We start from the raw sequence: 15,602 nt of genomic DNA on the forward strand, positions 1-15,602 counted from the left end.
AACTAATACACTTAAAAAAATTTTTTTTAAGTATATTTATGTTCCATGTCCAAACTAGAAATTATCTGTGATCAAAACAATCTGAATTTATGAAGTAGATTCAGAACAGAACAGTAATAAACTCTATGTACACGAATTTACAAGCCACAGAAGCAAACAAATGCAATACACCCAGTACAAATACGATACAAATACCATCGAGACATACACTACCTTAAAAAAATTCACACCCCGTGACTTAGATAGTGTGTTTTTGGTTTGGCTTGGTTTCTAACTAAGTCTCAAGGACTGTCTCCATTCCCTTTAGATGGTCATCCTACATTTTAAACGTATGCTATTCAATAAATTACAAGTCATCCTCTAACTTTTCTCTGGTTTTGTCTCCCACCCTCGCAATGTCGTTAACTTAGGAGAAGTCACAATCACTGTCATCTCTACCCGCCTCGCCGGCGGAACAACGCACCCGGATGGCTGGACTCGGAGGTTCTCCTACCTTGGCATCTGCTTCGAGAGAAGAGACAGGGGCGCCCGTCCTGGAGAGAAGGAAGTCAGTTTTTCTTCACGTTGGAACAACTGACGCATTTCTCTTTCCTTCCTGTCAGGCCGGAGCGAAGCGGTGCACCCTCGGGGCCCGCCCCGGGGCATCTGCGGCTGTCCCCACATCACCCGGGACCCCGGCAGCGAAGCCACCTGAAGCCACGCCCAGGGGCTCTTGCACACCAGCGGTTTAGGTCTTTAGCAGGAGGACAGACGAAGCTGACGCCCCTGAAACCCTGAAACATTTCAGTCCCCCCAAGGAAACCTCAAGAGAGACTAGAACCTTCGAAGATTCAAATGTGTTCCCCTCTGCTGGGGGTTTCACACTGACCTCAAGTGTGAATGACTGTACTTTGAAGAACAGCTGTGAACTGGAGAATGACACCCCCCAATTAACTTTGGGGGTGGGGGAGAAGGGGTACCTGTCGCTGAAGTATAGGTACATGGAAAATGGGATACAAACTGTAAGCACAAGATTGTTCAGTCTTCCCAAGGTGAACACACCCCTACCAAGTGACAGAATTCTAACAGCACCCCGGAAACCCCGCCATCCGCCCTTCCAGTTACTCCCTCCCCCTCCCCCTGCCCCGAAGATGATGGTTATCCTGACCTCTGATGCCACGGATTCATTGTCCCCTTTTGGTACTTTGTGTAAATGAATGTATATCATGTTAACTCTTTGGGGTCTGGCTTTTAGGTCAGCCTGCTTATGAGACCCAACCACACCATTGCACATGCTGACATAAAACCAACCTCCATGCTTTGGAGCCAAAATATAATGTCAAGACCGAGCTGGGAATAAAGAGGAACAATAGCTTTGTTCCTCTGCGGGGCGAAGGGGGCTGCAGCAGGCTATCTCCTTCAAGAAGCTGCCAGCCCCGCCCGGAGGAAGGAGCTTGGGGGTTTTATAGGGAAATACAGGAGCTAGCGGATTTTGACAGGAGTTTTCCTTTGTCATGTCTTTAGGCTGGTCCTGGGTTCCTGAAATAAAAGGCTAAGAAGGGAGGAGGGCAGGTTTGCAGCAGAGACGGGAAAGGTTACTTTAAAATCCAGCTTTGGGGATGCCTGCGTGGCTCAGTCGGTTAAGCCGCTGCCTTCAGCTCAGATCATGATCCTGGGGTTCTGGGATAGAGTCCCGCATCGGGCTCTTTGCTTGGCAGGGAGCCTGCTTCCTCCTCTCTCTCTCTCTGCCTGCCTCTCTGCCTGCTTGTGTGTATTCTCTCTCTCTGACAAAAAAATAAATTCTTTAAAGAAAAGAAAATAAAGCTTTGCTGAAACGTTAGCGCCCCCATTTTGATTTTCGTCCAACTTTAGGTTTTTAAGCGGTTTCACAGGTAGTTTGTTCATTCTTGTGGTGGCATATTGTATGGATTCATACAAAGTTTCTCTACCGTATTATTTATTGATGGGCATTTGCGTGATTCATCGTGTGGGCTAGTACGGATGGTGTGGTCACAAACATTCTTCTGTGGTGTCTGGGTGAATACTCGTCCGTGTTTCTGTTCCCTCTGTGCCTAGAAATGGAATTGTTAGCATGTGCTCCACATGAGTGGAAGCTGCCAAACATTCTCCCGAAGTGGTTACCAGAAACGCGTTCTGGTTGCTCCGCATCTCCCCAGCACTTAGTATTATTTGCCTTTCTTAGTTGATCCATTCTGGTCCGTGTGTGTTGCTATAGCATTACGGTTTGATTTCACCCCCCGATATTTAGGGTAGCTGAGCAACTTGAGCAGATTTTATATGCTTATCGGTGAAGTGGATATCTGCTTCGATGCAGGGCCTGTTCAAGTCTTCTGTTTTATTATTGGCTTATCTGTCTTTCTGTTATTGACTTAGAGGAGTTCCTTATATATGTAGGATCAGAGTCCTCTGTCAGATATTTATACTACATAGAGCTTCTCCCACTCTCTGGACTTGTGTTTCCATTTTCTTAGTGGGCTCTTTTGAGGGTCTCAGACTCACTTTTGAGGGTGAGCTAGTGTGAACTCAAATGGAGAAAATGATTCAGGCAAATCCAATGACAAACAAAGATAACGTGCACTGTGTGGCCTTGGGAGTCACCAGATCTCTCTGAACACTTCTGGGCCTGGCTTTCCTCAACTGTGAATGAGGTTCACTTGGCTCATTCCTCTGGCTCTTCAGTTCTGGAATCTCATTCTTCTGTGTCCTGGGAATGTTGACCTGACATGGTGCATTCCACCAGCAGAAGAGAAGAGGCACGGGGGTGGGGGTGGGGTTAGTGGGCTGTGACGAGAGGCAGGAGGGAACTAAGAAGGCAAGCTTTGGGGTGAGACAGAGCAGAGTGACCTTGAGCAAACCATGTGGCCTTTCAGAGCCATTTCCCGGTGAGGGTCGCGAGCTTCTCGCCTCATTTTTCGAGTTCATTCCTTTCATTCACAGACATTTATTATGCACATCAGACATTACCAGAGTGACTGTGGTTGGGGACCCCCAGCCCAAGAAGATCTTTAATACATAAAAACTATTTAGTAGTCATAGTATTATTTGCAGCCTAAGATACTAAGTGAATCCATTTAGGAATATTTGGAAGAAAATGTTTCTAGAATGAGGGAACCCTAGGATAATAATTTCCAAAGCAGGTGTATTACTTAGCTAGAGCTACTGGAGCAAATACCTTAATACTGTGTGGCTTAAACCACAGAAATTCATTTCCTCATAATTCTGGAGTCTAGAAGTTCAAGATCAAGGTGTCGGGAGGATTGGTTCTTTCTGGAAGCCTCTGTCCTTGGCTTGTGAATGGCTGTCTTCTCGGTCTTCACAAGATCTCTCTGTGCTGTCTGGGAGGCAGTCCTACTGGATTAGGGTGCCCCCCTATGAACTCATTTTAACTTAACTGTCTATTTAAAGACCCCATCTCCAAATAATGCCTCATTTCCAAACATATAATGTCACATTCTGAGGTCCTGGGGGTTAGGACTTCAAAATACAAATTTGAGGAGGGACACACTTCAGCCTGTAACAGCAGGATATAGTAAGAAAATATCAGAACTTCCATTTAGATTTATTTTTTAAGAAGCTAAAACTTTAACTTGATGAGAGCTTAATAAATGGATTATTAGTTTAATGCATCACAATGGAAGTGCACATAATTCTGGGATACATGCTCAAAAATTGTTCCTGCTAAAGAAGCAAAATTAGAGAAGTTTGGAGACCCCGGGCCTAAGGCCTTGGGCCACAGTGGACAGCAGGGAAGGGTTGGAAGATGGGTATGGAGGGGCACTGGATGGCTCCGTTGGCTCAGCTGGTGGAACAGGCAACTTTTTTTTTTTTTTTTAAGGATTTTATTTATTTATTTGACAGAGATCACAAGTAGGCGGAGAGGCAGGCAAAGAGAGGAAGGGAAGCAGGCTCCCCATTGAGCAGAGAGCCTGATGCGGGGCTTGATCCCAGGACCCTGGGATCATGACCTGAGCCAAAGACAGAGGATTTAACCCACTGAGCCACCCAGGTGCCCCATGGAACAGGCAACTCTTGATCTCGGGGTTGTAAGTTTGAGCCCCACATCAGGTACAGAGATGACTTAAAAATACAATCTTTAGAAAAAAAAGAAATGGGTGCTGAAATTGAATAGGTATCAATTAGATCCCATCCGCAACTAAAGAGAGGTGACCGAGGGCCAACCTGGGGATTAGACCAGAGCGGCAGTGGGAGGAGAAAGCCCCAGAGCGGGCGAGCGGTCAGGAGCCGGCAAAGAGAGTAAACGTGACTGATCACTAAGGGAAACTTCTGAATGCTCCACGTGCCGGGCTGTAGCCCTCTTCTTCCTTACATGTTCCCACCTGTAAACTCCGGCTGGTTAAGAGACTTGCTCTGGATGACAGATGCGAGCAGAGGTGACCCTGCCTGTTGCGAGCCGTGCCTCCGAGCCAGCGCGCGGGCCACTGTTCCCCGTCCCGTCCGCCTCCCTCTACGATTCTGGCACGGGGAAGACACGGACGGAGCCGTAGCGGACACCTGATGGTCATGTTGTAGGAGTGACGAATACAACCTTGTTGTTGTCAACGCCCAGGAGTCCAGGGCCATTTGTTTTTGCGGCTAACTCAGCCTATGCTGACCAATCCAGTGTACTTTTCTTATACACAGAACTGAGCAACTATTTCATACCTACTATAGCATAATCAGGCCGCCCGGGTGGCTCAGTCAGTTAAACGTCTGCCTTCGGCTCAGGTGATGATCCCGGGGTCCTGGGATCGAGCCCCACGTTGGGCTTCCTGCTCCCTGCTTCTCCCTCTAGCTTTCTCCCGTGCTCATGTTCTCCCTCCCTCTCTCTCTATCAAATAAATATTTTAAAAAAATCAACCAGTCATGAAGAAATATCAGCTGGAGGCCGCTACTGTGCCTAGGTTATCCTTTAGTTGGGGGATCTTGGGCACTTAGTGTCTCAGGGATGGGGCGGAGGTAGCCAGGGTCAGGAGGAAGAGGGACTGCCATTGCTGGTGGCACAGAGGGACTGCAGTCCGATCCCCCACGCTTCCCGGCTCACAGCAGATCTAAGGATTGGCATTTCCTAGCCAATCTGGTTCCCATGTAATTTCATAGCAGCGGACTCACTTCAGAGAGGAGTCAGCCACAAGTTTACTTTCTTTTCCATTACAGCAGTGAATTCCTCAGGCCTGGGTGTTTGGCATTGCCATCTTTGCTGCTGAGTTATTCTTATGATCGTCGACTTATTATTGTCGTGACTCCATGGTCACAACATGGGCACAGGAAAAGGCAGGAAAACGTGGGTGAGGCTCATGGGCACAGGAAAAGGCAGGAAAACGCGAACGTCCGCAAGATTGGATCTGGGTGGTGAGGGGCCACAGATCACAGACAACCCTGCGAGTCCCATCTGTGCCTCGTGATACTCTTTTCCCGGGTGACACGGCTGTGGCGAGCAGCCCACACTTGCTAAACGAAGGCACTGGCGACGCCAATCCTTATTTTAAAGAGTTTGTATTTAAGAGATTCGATTTGAGGGGAGAAAGCACACAATACCTGCCAACCCACGGCTCACCCCCACCTTGATCAACAAACCAGAGATTCATTCTACTGACTTACTGTGCAGAAAAGAAAAATTTTTCTAAAATGTGGCTCACTTCCAGAGACTGATGAGCGGCTCGGAGTCAGTGTGTGCGCACTTGAGTACTTGGGATGGATGTTCATTCTCCGCGGACTGCACGCGCTGGAAATGGCAGCTAGTGGACTGCCAAACACCCTGGTGGTTATAAATTCCTTAGCCCTACAGAGTGCCCAACCATTAGGCAGAATAGCCCACCATATTGCTGCATTTTTCCAAGCACTCCATCACCGAACCTAGAGAATGCAAGGCCACTTGTTTGTAGAAAGTTTATTTTTAAAAATTTGCCAGAGAGATCATATCTCAGTCAACTCTGTAGCCTCAGCTCCAGCTCAGAGGCTTAAACCAAGTGAGTGTTATGTGTGCATGTGGAGAACAAGTGGACAAACACTTCGGAAGATGAACAGACCAATTTCTCCATTTCTAGGGGCAGACTCACTAGGCTAGATGCCACGATCATTTGATGAATGTTCTTTGATAGTTAAAATCGGAGAGCAGCCCCCAATGCACAGAGGCTAATGTCATGTAACATTTTTAAAAATTCACATTTACGTGTTTTCTGTTGATTTATGCACATGCTCGTGAGTTTCAGGCACAACATGAAGTCTATGCAATATTGACGCACCATTCATCCCAGAAGCCATTCACACTCGTTTGAGTTAGAAAGTTCCTAAAAGGCTGTGGAGCAATTGCTAAACAATGTCCCGTCACAACATTCACATGCAGACTGTCCCTCAGAAGCTGCTCACTCTGGCTTTGCACACAATTCTGAGACACTTACCTAGTTGGCCTCCAGGGCCACCGCAGAGTGGCCCAAGAAAACCGGAAGATGGTGAAAAGACCCTTTGGCTCCCGGGCATGGTGCCGCTGGGGGCCTGGAAGCCGGCAGGCAGGAGAAGGACACCTAAAATAGGATCTCAGGTGAACCTGGGAAGGTCAGAGGCCAGGACAAAGAAATATCAGAATTAGAATCACATGTGAGGCACAAGGCTGTAAACCCTGAAACAGGTGAGCTGAAGCCAAACAAAACTGAGAAGGAAAACACAGTTCAGAAAGGTCACTTAGGTCAAGTGCTCCAGGCGGAGCAGCGTTGCGTCTCTCACCACTGTGCCTCCGCTCACCTGCCCTCTGGAGGCAGGGGATGGGGTCTTTCTCCACTGGCCAGCTCTCCGCAGTTGGCCACGAGGCAGAACTGACACCTTTGGGGAAATCATTCATTCATTCATTCAATTTTAATCACACACCAACTTGTGCCAGGCACAACTGAATGGGTAGGGGGACACATCAGCAAACAAAATGGCTTCTGCCTTCATGGAACTTAGATTAAGAGGGTAGAAGCAAGGGTTTCTAATGAATTGAAAATGAGCTCTGTAGCTTAATTCTACCACATCTCAAGGGCCTGTGGTCTGCCCTTCCTGGGGGGGTTGGGAAGTCAATTTTAGCAACTGGGCTTTGGAGTGGTAAGAAGTGACAGTTTGATTTCAAGGACATAGTAAAACCAGAAAAAGCTGCCCCCACAGGCAAAGATCTTAGCCACAGAGTACATGCAAACAGGTGCCCATAGACCAGCCCTTCTTGTTCAAGGGCTGTACGATTATTAATTTTCTGAATGACCCCTGTATCCAAGTGTCTGTTTAGCTCAGTTTGCTTAAAGCAGCCAGGAAGTGTGCAGCATTTTACAAAAAATTTCCACCCAGAATGTTTTTTTAATGGTCATTAAAGAAAAAAAAACCTCATTTACATAGAAAATTTACCTCCGCAAAGGAGGGTTTCGTTCAGAACTAAAGTTTCCTAATCCTGGATCTCCAGGAAGAATGAAAGCAATTTCTCACGCAGCTCATCATATTCAGAAATCCCATTACAATTTGTTAATAGATGTCCGAACTCATTCGACTGTTCAAATTAGCCCACACAGTGCAAGCTGGAGGGAAGGGCCGGACAGGGCCGGACAGGAGAATGGCTTTTGCACATTTGTTTTGTTTTAGTTGCGGCGGTCCTGTGAGCCGCGGGGATACTGAGCGGGTTCCCAGGGAAACCACCCGGGCGGGGTGGGGTGGGGGAGGATCCGAGGAGGGGCGGATCCCGAGTCCCCAGCCCCGCTACTCGGCCGTGGGAGGAGCTCTAGAGCGGGGCGGGTCTGGAGCGGGGTGGGGGTGGGGGCGCGGGGCGGGGCGGGAGGTCGAAGGGCGGAGCCTGAGTGCGCCTGCGCAGTGCGCGCTACTCAGGAAGGCGGAGGCGACGCGCAGGAGGGAAGATGGAAGACTACCAGGCTGCGGAGGAGGTAACCGCCGGGTCGGGGCCTGGAAGGGTGAAGGCCGAGAACGCCCGGCGCAAGTGGGCGGCAACAGCCAAGGGCGTGTGTGGGCTTCCAGGCCGCTTCTGGACGTGGGCGGCGGCAGTCTCCGGGGCAGACTGACGGTACCGGCGCCCTCCACAGCGCTGCGCGGTGACCCCCGGCCCGGCCTGCTCGGGGCTTCGGCGCCGGGCCCGGGGGCGGGACTCGGGGCTGGGCAGGGGCTCCCCGCGCGGCGGTGTGCGCCCCGTCCTTCTGCCGGGAGGGGTGCCGCAGCCTTGGGATTTCTTCCTGGGGCGGGGCCTCTCCCGTCCCTAGCGCCCCCTGCCCGTCCCGTGTCCCGAGCCAGCCGGTGCTGGCCGCGCCCCTGGCCCCGCCGAGTCGCGAGCCTGGTTCCGCGCGGGCCTGCCACGCCCCCGACCTGCTGCACCCCCTCGGCCAACCGCTCCCCGAACCTGGCCCAGCGCCGGCCCGGCACGCCCCCGCCCCGCTCCACACCCGCCGCCCCGCGGAGTCTGGGTTCCGCGCGGACCCGCCACACCCCTGACCCGCCTCACTCCCGCTGCCCGCGGAACCTGGCTCCGTGCCGCCCCGCCACGCCCCCGATCCTCTCCACGCCCGCCGCCCTGCTGCCCTTCCCGACCCTGCTCCACGCGGCCGGGGCCGCCAGGAGGCTGCTATCTCTCCCTCCCTTTCTTCGGCGGTGCAGACCCCCACCCTGCACTAGGTGCTCCGCGTCTGCGGGTGGGGAAGACTGAAGGCCGCAGGTGTGTCTGCTCATGTTTTAACGCAAGACTCCGGAGTGACGTGCTCGCGTGACACGCAGATGCAGTCGCATCTTTCAGGTCTCGGGCTGTGTGACAAATGCAGAAGTGCCCTGTGGGAGAGCCTTTGTCTGCCGGCCCGAACCTTGTTCTTCAGTTCGGTGCTTACACCCACCACGGCTGCCGTCACTTAAGTTTCATTTTCAGTTTGAGTCTGAGATGTCGGTGTGAGAGCTCCTGTTTGTGGGGGAAAGACAATCTCTCATTGCCTCAGTGAAGCAGCAGGGTAAACCACACCATTACTTGCCAAGCAGCATTTATTCTAACGGCGTGCTTTCCTTCAGTTTAACACGCATCCAGGGAGGTTAGCTGAAGGGGGCTATTATAGAAAAATAGCCCGTTTTGTTCTTGCTAAGTAATAATTCTCGTTGAAATTGAAGTAAGTTGAGTCCTACATATTATGCAGACTGTCAAAAATAAAAGCTATAGGTGAAGTTGGTAAGGTTTGATATTTTACCATTTTTGAAACAGTGTGAGCAGGACTGTTGGGAGGGGAAAGAAAACATCTAAGACTTAAGGACTGATGCTAGAGTTTCAGTTTTGATCTGATTTCCTAAGTACCACGAATGGCCGTGTGGTATCAGTGTTTGAATGCTGCGAACAACCAGTGGGTAATTATGAGAAGACATGGTTCAGGAGCATCTAGCAAAGGAAAAGCTTTTTCTCCATAAACTAATTAATTTAGGAAAATAGCTTTATTATAGGAATAGCCATAAAACTTAAACAAAAAAAGGGGAAATGACACTGTAAGAGAAACATCTTAATACTGGCATTCTAGGGGCACCTGGGTGGCTCAGTGGGTTAAGCCGCTGCCTTCGGCTCAGGTCATGATCTCAGGGTCCTGGGATCGAGCCCCACATCGGGCTCTCTGCTCAGCAGGGAGCCTGCTTCCTCCTCTCTCTCTGCCTGCCTCTCTGCCTACTTGTGATCTCTCTCTGTCAAATAAATAAATAAAATCTTAAAAAAAAAAACTGGCATTCGAATTCTGGCTCCCACCAAGTGGGGTGGCTAAGGGACTTCATTATTCCAGATCTCACTTGCAGATCTGTAAATTGAAGGGCTGAACAGAGTGTCTGTTTACAGGAGATAAAGAAAGGCTTAGTCCCTTAGGAGGATGAGACCTTGACTTTTTTCTAGTAGGGGTGCCTTAGGTATTTGCTAATCCATGCCACTCTCTTCTGAACTAGCCTTTCCTGCATAGCCTCTGACTTCATGTACATACCTGGACTTTTATAAGACTACTCTCAGCTCATTATTCTTATTTCTTAAAGAAGCTGAAAGTGCTCAGGGGATTCTGTACAAGTCTACTTTTCCACTAAAAGTCCACTGAAATGCCCTTCAACCTTTTTCCTAGTTAGCCACATGGCTAGTTAAACAGGAACATTTCCATATGATTTAGTATCATGGAAGTCCCTGGAAGGATCCTTTAAATCTCAAGAAATCATTTGATCTGTAAGATACTGCAAATTTTCATTCATTTGGTGAGTTGGCTTTGTCTGCAAGCATGCCAGCTCGTGAGTACAGCAAGTGAGAGGGCTCCAGGCAGTCTGCTCTCGATCCTATGGAGAGAAAAGGCATAGCGTGGACAGAGCCCTGGTAGTTGGCATCCAGCAGGCAGGAAAGCTCACTGCCAGAAGCAGGGCACTCTGACTTTATTCCACCAGGATTCACAATGACTGAGGGCCTGGGGCTGCCCTCTAGAAGGAATGAATGTCCAGAGCTAAGTACTGTTCGCAGCACTCAGAACCTTGTGCCCTTTCAGATGTACCCTGTGTAAAAAGAAAACCATCTTTAAGCTCCTGCCATTAGATTACTGGTGGCAGCCACCTCCCTGCTCACCCTGAGGCACTGGTGGAGAACACCTGTGCCAGCAGCCGGTGTTGTCCTGAAGTAGGACAGCATTAAAAAGGACACATAATTCTGGGGAAGTAGTAGTATTGTATACTTTATCACTAACGGTGGATAAAAACAAAACAAACTATTTTTAAGTTTCAAACCTCCTAATCAGTTTACATCAGGAAAGGTTGTCAGCTAATTTAAACAAAAGTCAAGGAACTCGTTGAACTTCTGGTTTGTTAATGATGCTATTCAGCCAGTTGAAGTGGAGAGAGAGATTGAATCTAGTCAGGTCAGCCTTTTGGTCCATGGCATGATTAAAGCAAACCAAAGCCCTCTAAGTTATGTACATACTCGAGACTCCTGACGGCCTCTCACATGCCCTGTGATCCTCAAAGAGCCACTCGGCATTTCTCAGTCTCTTGGTAAAATGGGAAATTTAGTTTGGTTCTTTCTAAGTCCTCATTTCTAAATTGTGTTCATTACCTAACGTTGCATTAATCAGTGCAGTGGAAACCGATCTTGTAAAGCCATCAAACTTAACTAATTTTCTTGCTTACAGACTGCTTTTGTCGTCGATGAAGTGAGCAACATTGTAAAAGAGGTAAGAGGAAGAATGCTTGTTTTTAAAATGTTGATTAATGGCTATATGAGTGAAAATAATGTGCTAAATACTATCTTGGAATTGTTTCAACTGAGCCTATGTGTTTTGGCATTTCAAATAACAGTTTTTACTTCAGTGAATATGTAGATAAGAATTACTCCCGTATTATGTAAATTATATATTTTAAACCAGACAGGAAGAGTAATATATTAGCATTATTATTGAATATTACCAAGACTTAATTCTGTAATGTTTTAACATAAAAGATTTGTGGTCATGGTATACAAGTAAATGTTTCTGGTGTCAAATAAAGAGTGAATATAAAAAACTGATTAACTTCCAGTTACTTACGACCTGATGATCGAGGTGGGGCTTACCCGTTTGTCTTATATTCCTGAACTACCTGTTCCATCATTTTTCACCATGGTACCTCCCTTACATGATGGCAGTGGAAAACAAAATAGGGTATTTGTTCTTCATTCATTGGAAAAATACGTATCAAGGGGGCCTTAGGGACTGACTGTCAAGGGGTTTACAGTATAGGGCGGGCCCAGGCAGGCACTTGCCAAATCATCACACTGGAAAATGTAACCGTGGATTCCCTGTGTGTACCGTGTGCCACCGTGCATGGTGCTGGGAGGATCTGACTCACCTGGTGTGTTCACAGTGAGAATCTGGAGAATGAGCAGGAGTCGTGTTAACTCCGCAAAAAGAGGGGCAGACATTCCAGGAAGTGTGCACGCGCACAGGCCCTGTGGCGGGACCGTGTATGGTGTGTTTGAGGGACTGAAATGAAGCAGATGGGCCCGGAGTAGTGCAGAGTCCTGGGCCGGGAATGAGGCCAGAAGGATTTTCCGTATTAGTCCCTTCTCTTCCTGTGTAAATTGAGCACAGACTGAAGCCATCAGCCAGAGGAAAGCCATTAGATGATCGAAGTTTAAAGTGCCAGCTGAGAGTATGTGTGTAATTTGGAATTGACTCTAATGCAGATTATTATCTAATGCCACAGTGATGAAGAACCACAGCCTGTTTTTGTGACCAATACCAAACAGCAAAATGATCTTGTTCTACCATATGCATTATTTGCCAGCACAGGTGATTTTCTAGTTGTTGTTCAGAATCTGTAACGGTTTGCTTTTGTTTTCGCACAGTGTTTCTTATGGAACAAGGGGCGGGGGGTGGGTAGCAAGAAGGTGCTGGAGCCGCAGTTGAACTGTGAGAAGTGGGGATGGCTTGCTGCGAGGTCCCCTGTGGTCTCACTTGTTCTCAGCATCGTGTTTGACTCAGTTGCCAGGCAACAAGTGCAGTTGAACATAGACTCTTCCAGTCTCCACGAAAGCATCAAGTAACATTGCTGTGGTTCTCTCCCATGGTCACTGGTGTCAACAGCTTTTTCGCCCCTGGCAATAGGTTAATTCTTCCCTTGAGCTCTTTTAAGGATTGCGCAGTAATAGATTCGGGTGAGTCCAAAATTGGAGGGGAGTTTTCCTCCCTCTCTGAAAAACAGTGAATTGCAAAGTGTATGTGGGGAGAGCTGCCAAAGTTAGAGGTTCGGCTTAGCAATGCCCCCCTCTTCCTCATCACCCCCCAACTTCTTTGACCAATATCCAGATCTAGTAATAACCAGGTCCTTTTAAACTAGGAGCACCTATGTCGCCACACCTCATTCTGTCCCGAGTTGGGGAGGGGGCAGAACATGTCAGAGGATGAGAAGAAGCTATGATAATGGGTGGGGGGTGCAGGAGAAGGCCAGAAGCTAAATGAGGTATGTTTAATGACTGCTCAGAGTCCCAGGATAAATGGGTAGAAATCAGGGTGTGATTATAGGTAGCTCTTTGTTCCTCAAAAGCAAGATCACTGAGCTTTTGTTCCAGACAGTAGACCCTAATGCATCTCGAGTGTACACACTCAGACCCCGGGACTCTTTCTCTCTCCGTGTCTGAGGACAGAACTGGGCCTTCCTCAAATGATTTTAGGTCGTAACTGTCATCAGAATGCAGGTTTCTGGTTTCTAGCTAGAAAAGGGGTAGAGAAGAAAGCCGCTTAGTTAGAGGCAGGCACACTGGCATCAGCATAAAGAGGCCCAGAAAATCATAAAATGGTAATAGCCTAACTACAAACTAGGGCAAGAGTAGGGGCAAGCGGCCCTATGTATTCCTGAGTAAACTCTGAACCCTCTCCAGGATGCAGGATGGAAAGAGACAATTTCAAACAGAAAAATTCATCATAAGCTTAAAATAATTATTGTAATATATAGGGCTTGTATTTTAGTATCTGAAAGGTACACTTAAGTGTTAACATATTCCCAGAAAATGTGGGATAAAGGAAGCATTTTCGGAGACATGATTATTTGGGTAGGTTTATATGTTGTTAGTTGTACAACCAGTAAGGATTTTTCTGTCTGCTATACTTTTAAGAAAGGAATGGGCAAAGGAGAATATTTTCTAGCCTCAGTAGGAAAAAAAAGATTATCTCCAGGTACCAAGTACAACAGTCGACAGTAAATTCAGTCAACATGTTTTTAAAAATTGACAGATCCTATATAAGTGTGGATTTTAGAAAATGATATAAATTTATTTAATGAGGGGCACCTCGATAGCTCAGTTGTTAAGCCTCTGCCTTCAGCTCAGGTCATGATCCCAGGGTCCTAGGATCAAGCCCCACATCGGGCTCCCTGCTCAGGGGAAGTCTGCTTCTCCCTCTCCCAATTCCCGTTTGTGTTCCCTCTCTCACTGTCTCTCTGTCAAATAAATAAGATCTTAAACAAACAAACAAAACGCTTAATGTAGGAGGACGCTGTTAAAGGTGTATTTGCGAAGGGTGCTCATGGCTTATGCTCCCGTTTCAGGCAGATTATGTTAACACAGTCCTCGGGTGAGGAACTGCGGGACCTGCCGCAGGGCGTCTTCTGCGAACAGTGACCTCTGCTCTGTGTTCCAGGCTATAGAGAGCGCGATCGGTGGCAATGCCTACCAGCACAGCAAAGTGAATCAGTGGACCACAAACGTAGTAGAACAAACTTTAAGCCAACTCACCAAGCTGGGAAAGCCATTTAAGTACATCGGTAATGCACCTCTGCCTCTCGTACATACTGCGGGGGTCCTTGAAGCACTGCTGAGGGGCGGGACTGGTGTCAGAAGAGAGGCGCAGCGGCATGTGACCTCAGAGCATGTGCACAGCAGTAGGGGCAGGTCCCCGTGCCGTGCGCGTGACCCCCGGCGGGCCTGGCGGGCGGCTGGAACAGTTGCAGGGCGCACGTCACGGACTTCCCAGCACTTCACACCAGACTCTTGGGGAACAGGCACGGGGGGTAGGACGGGGCAGGCTGTGGCGTGCCACTGTCACAGGGCCAGTGTGTCCCGGTGACTGTTCCACGGACACCTACCACGGGATCCATGTCCGAATGCTGAGAGTAGGCGAAGAGAAAGGTGTGTTGCCAAGTAGATTTCTCTAACAAACGTTTGTTTTCGTTGAAGTGACCTGTGTGATTATGCAGAAGAACGGAGCGGGGCTGCACACGGCGAGTTCCTGCTTCTGGGACAGCTCTACGGACGGTATGGTCTCCCCTTTGCTCCGTGAACGCTTGTCCTGGGCCTTGCCCTGAGGCCGTGTGGTGCCTCCTCCACCCCGCTGAGACCTAGAGTTTTCCAGGCAGGGTTTTCTGAAGCTCGTACTTGGATGTTTGCGGTCTCGGGGTGCGTGCCGACCAGAGCCCCCTGCTGACACCGTGCAGAGAGCCCAGGCGGAGCGGCCTTCTCTGTTCGCGGGCCGTGCAGAAGTGTGAGAGGTCGGGGCGGCGCGCCCCCGGCTCCCCGGGCTGAGCTCTGTGCCTTCTCCCCGCAGGCAGCTGCACCGTGCGGTGGGAGAACAAGACCATGTACTGCATCGTCAGCGCCTTCGGGCTGTCCATCTGAGGCTCGCCGGCCCTCCGCCCGTGCCTGCGCGCGCCTCCTCTCCCCACGGCCGCGGGCCCCGGCCAGCACCTTCCTCCTCCTCTCTCGTGGCGCTCACGGCGTCGAGGACAGCCAGGTGACTGCCCTGTTCTGTGAACGGCGTAGCCAAGTCCGAGGACTGTCATCCTGGGTGCTCAGGCCTCTGCTGCCACTCTCTTAACTCTGAATATTTCTTTTCAAAGGTGCTAAAAACTGAAATTGCTAGTTTGAAACTTTCTTTCAGATACACTAATTTTCCATACTTTGTACTTTGGTTAGAATAATAAATTATTCCACTTTGAAGTTTGTGTTTTTCTTCAGAGTCTAAATGATACCACACATGAATTCTTCCGACTTCACTAGTGATTTTAGAATCTATAAAACTGCAGAAACAAAAAGGAAGAGTTACGGTCTGTGTGGGTCCTGTCGATCGCAGGGTGTGCTGCGTGGACCCGCGGGTGCGGGGTCCTGCAGCTTCCGGAGCCGGCGGCTGGTC

At 49.0% G+C, this 15,602-nt stretch overlaps 2 protein-coding genes and 1 long non-coding RNA gene across 7 annotated transcripts in view; 2 read left to right on the top strand and 1 right to left on the bottom strand.

The window, feature by feature from the left end:
* The window catches only part of SYTL3 (synaptotagmin like 3), a 79,447-nt gene extending 78,785 nt beyond the window's left edge, over positions 1-662 (bottom strand). For 2 of the 5 annotated variants that reach the window (XM_032338587.1, XM_032338588.1), the window contains exon 1: positions 494-659. The gene's annotated coding sequence lies outside the window, so the exon portion shown is untranslated. Of the gene's footprint in view, positions 1-493 lie in introns of all 5 variants that reach the window. The other 3 variants (XM_032338589.1, XM_032338590.1, XM_032338591.1) reach the window with 3 other exon arrangements.
* A 7,133-nt stretch (positions 663-7,795) lies between these two features.
* On the top strand, positions 7,796-15,409 carry DYNLT1 (dynein light chain Tctex-type 1). The gene is made up of 5 exons (XM_032338604.1): positions 7,796-7,898; positions 11,133-11,174; positions 14,115-14,238; positions 14,651-14,728; positions 15,018-15,409. The coding sequence occupies exons 1-5, from the start codon at positions 7,872-7,874 to the stop codon at positions 15,086-15,088; spliced, it is 342 nt and encodes a 113-aa protein (XP_032194495.1). The 5' UTR covers positions 7,796-7,871; the 3' UTR covers positions 15,089-15,409.
* LOC116588005 lies at positions 11,181-13,026 on the top strand. The gene is made up of 2 exons (XR_004284735.1): positions 11,181-11,639; positions 12,164-13,026. It is a non-coding gene; the product is annotated as an uncharacterized LOC116588005 (long non-coding RNA).
* Positions 15,410-15,602: the final 193 nt, after the last annotated feature.

This window comes from Mustela erminea, chromosome 4 (assembly GCF_009829155.1).
Source record: "Mustela erminea isolate mMusErm1 chromosome 4, mMusErm1.Pri, whole genome shotgun sequence".
Lineage (NCBI taxonomy): Eukaryota > Metazoa > Chordata > Mammalia > Carnivora > Mustelidae > Mustela > Mustela erminea.

What these genes read in the sequence shown, in the direction of transcription:
- DYNLT1 (XM_032338604.1), top strand. Translation starts at nt 7,872, where the DNA reads ATGGAAGACTACCAGGCTGCGGAGGAG. An exon ending in ACTACCAGGCTGCGGAGGAG is followed by an intron (nt 7,899 to 11,132) that starts GTAACCGCCGGG and finishes TCTTGCTTACAG; the next exon opens with ACTGCTTTTGTCGTCGATGA. An exon ending in AAAGCCATTTAAGTACATCG is followed by an intron (nt 14,239 to 14,650) that starts GTAATGCACCTC and finishes TTTTCGTTGAAG; the next exon opens with TGACCTGTGTGATTATGCAG.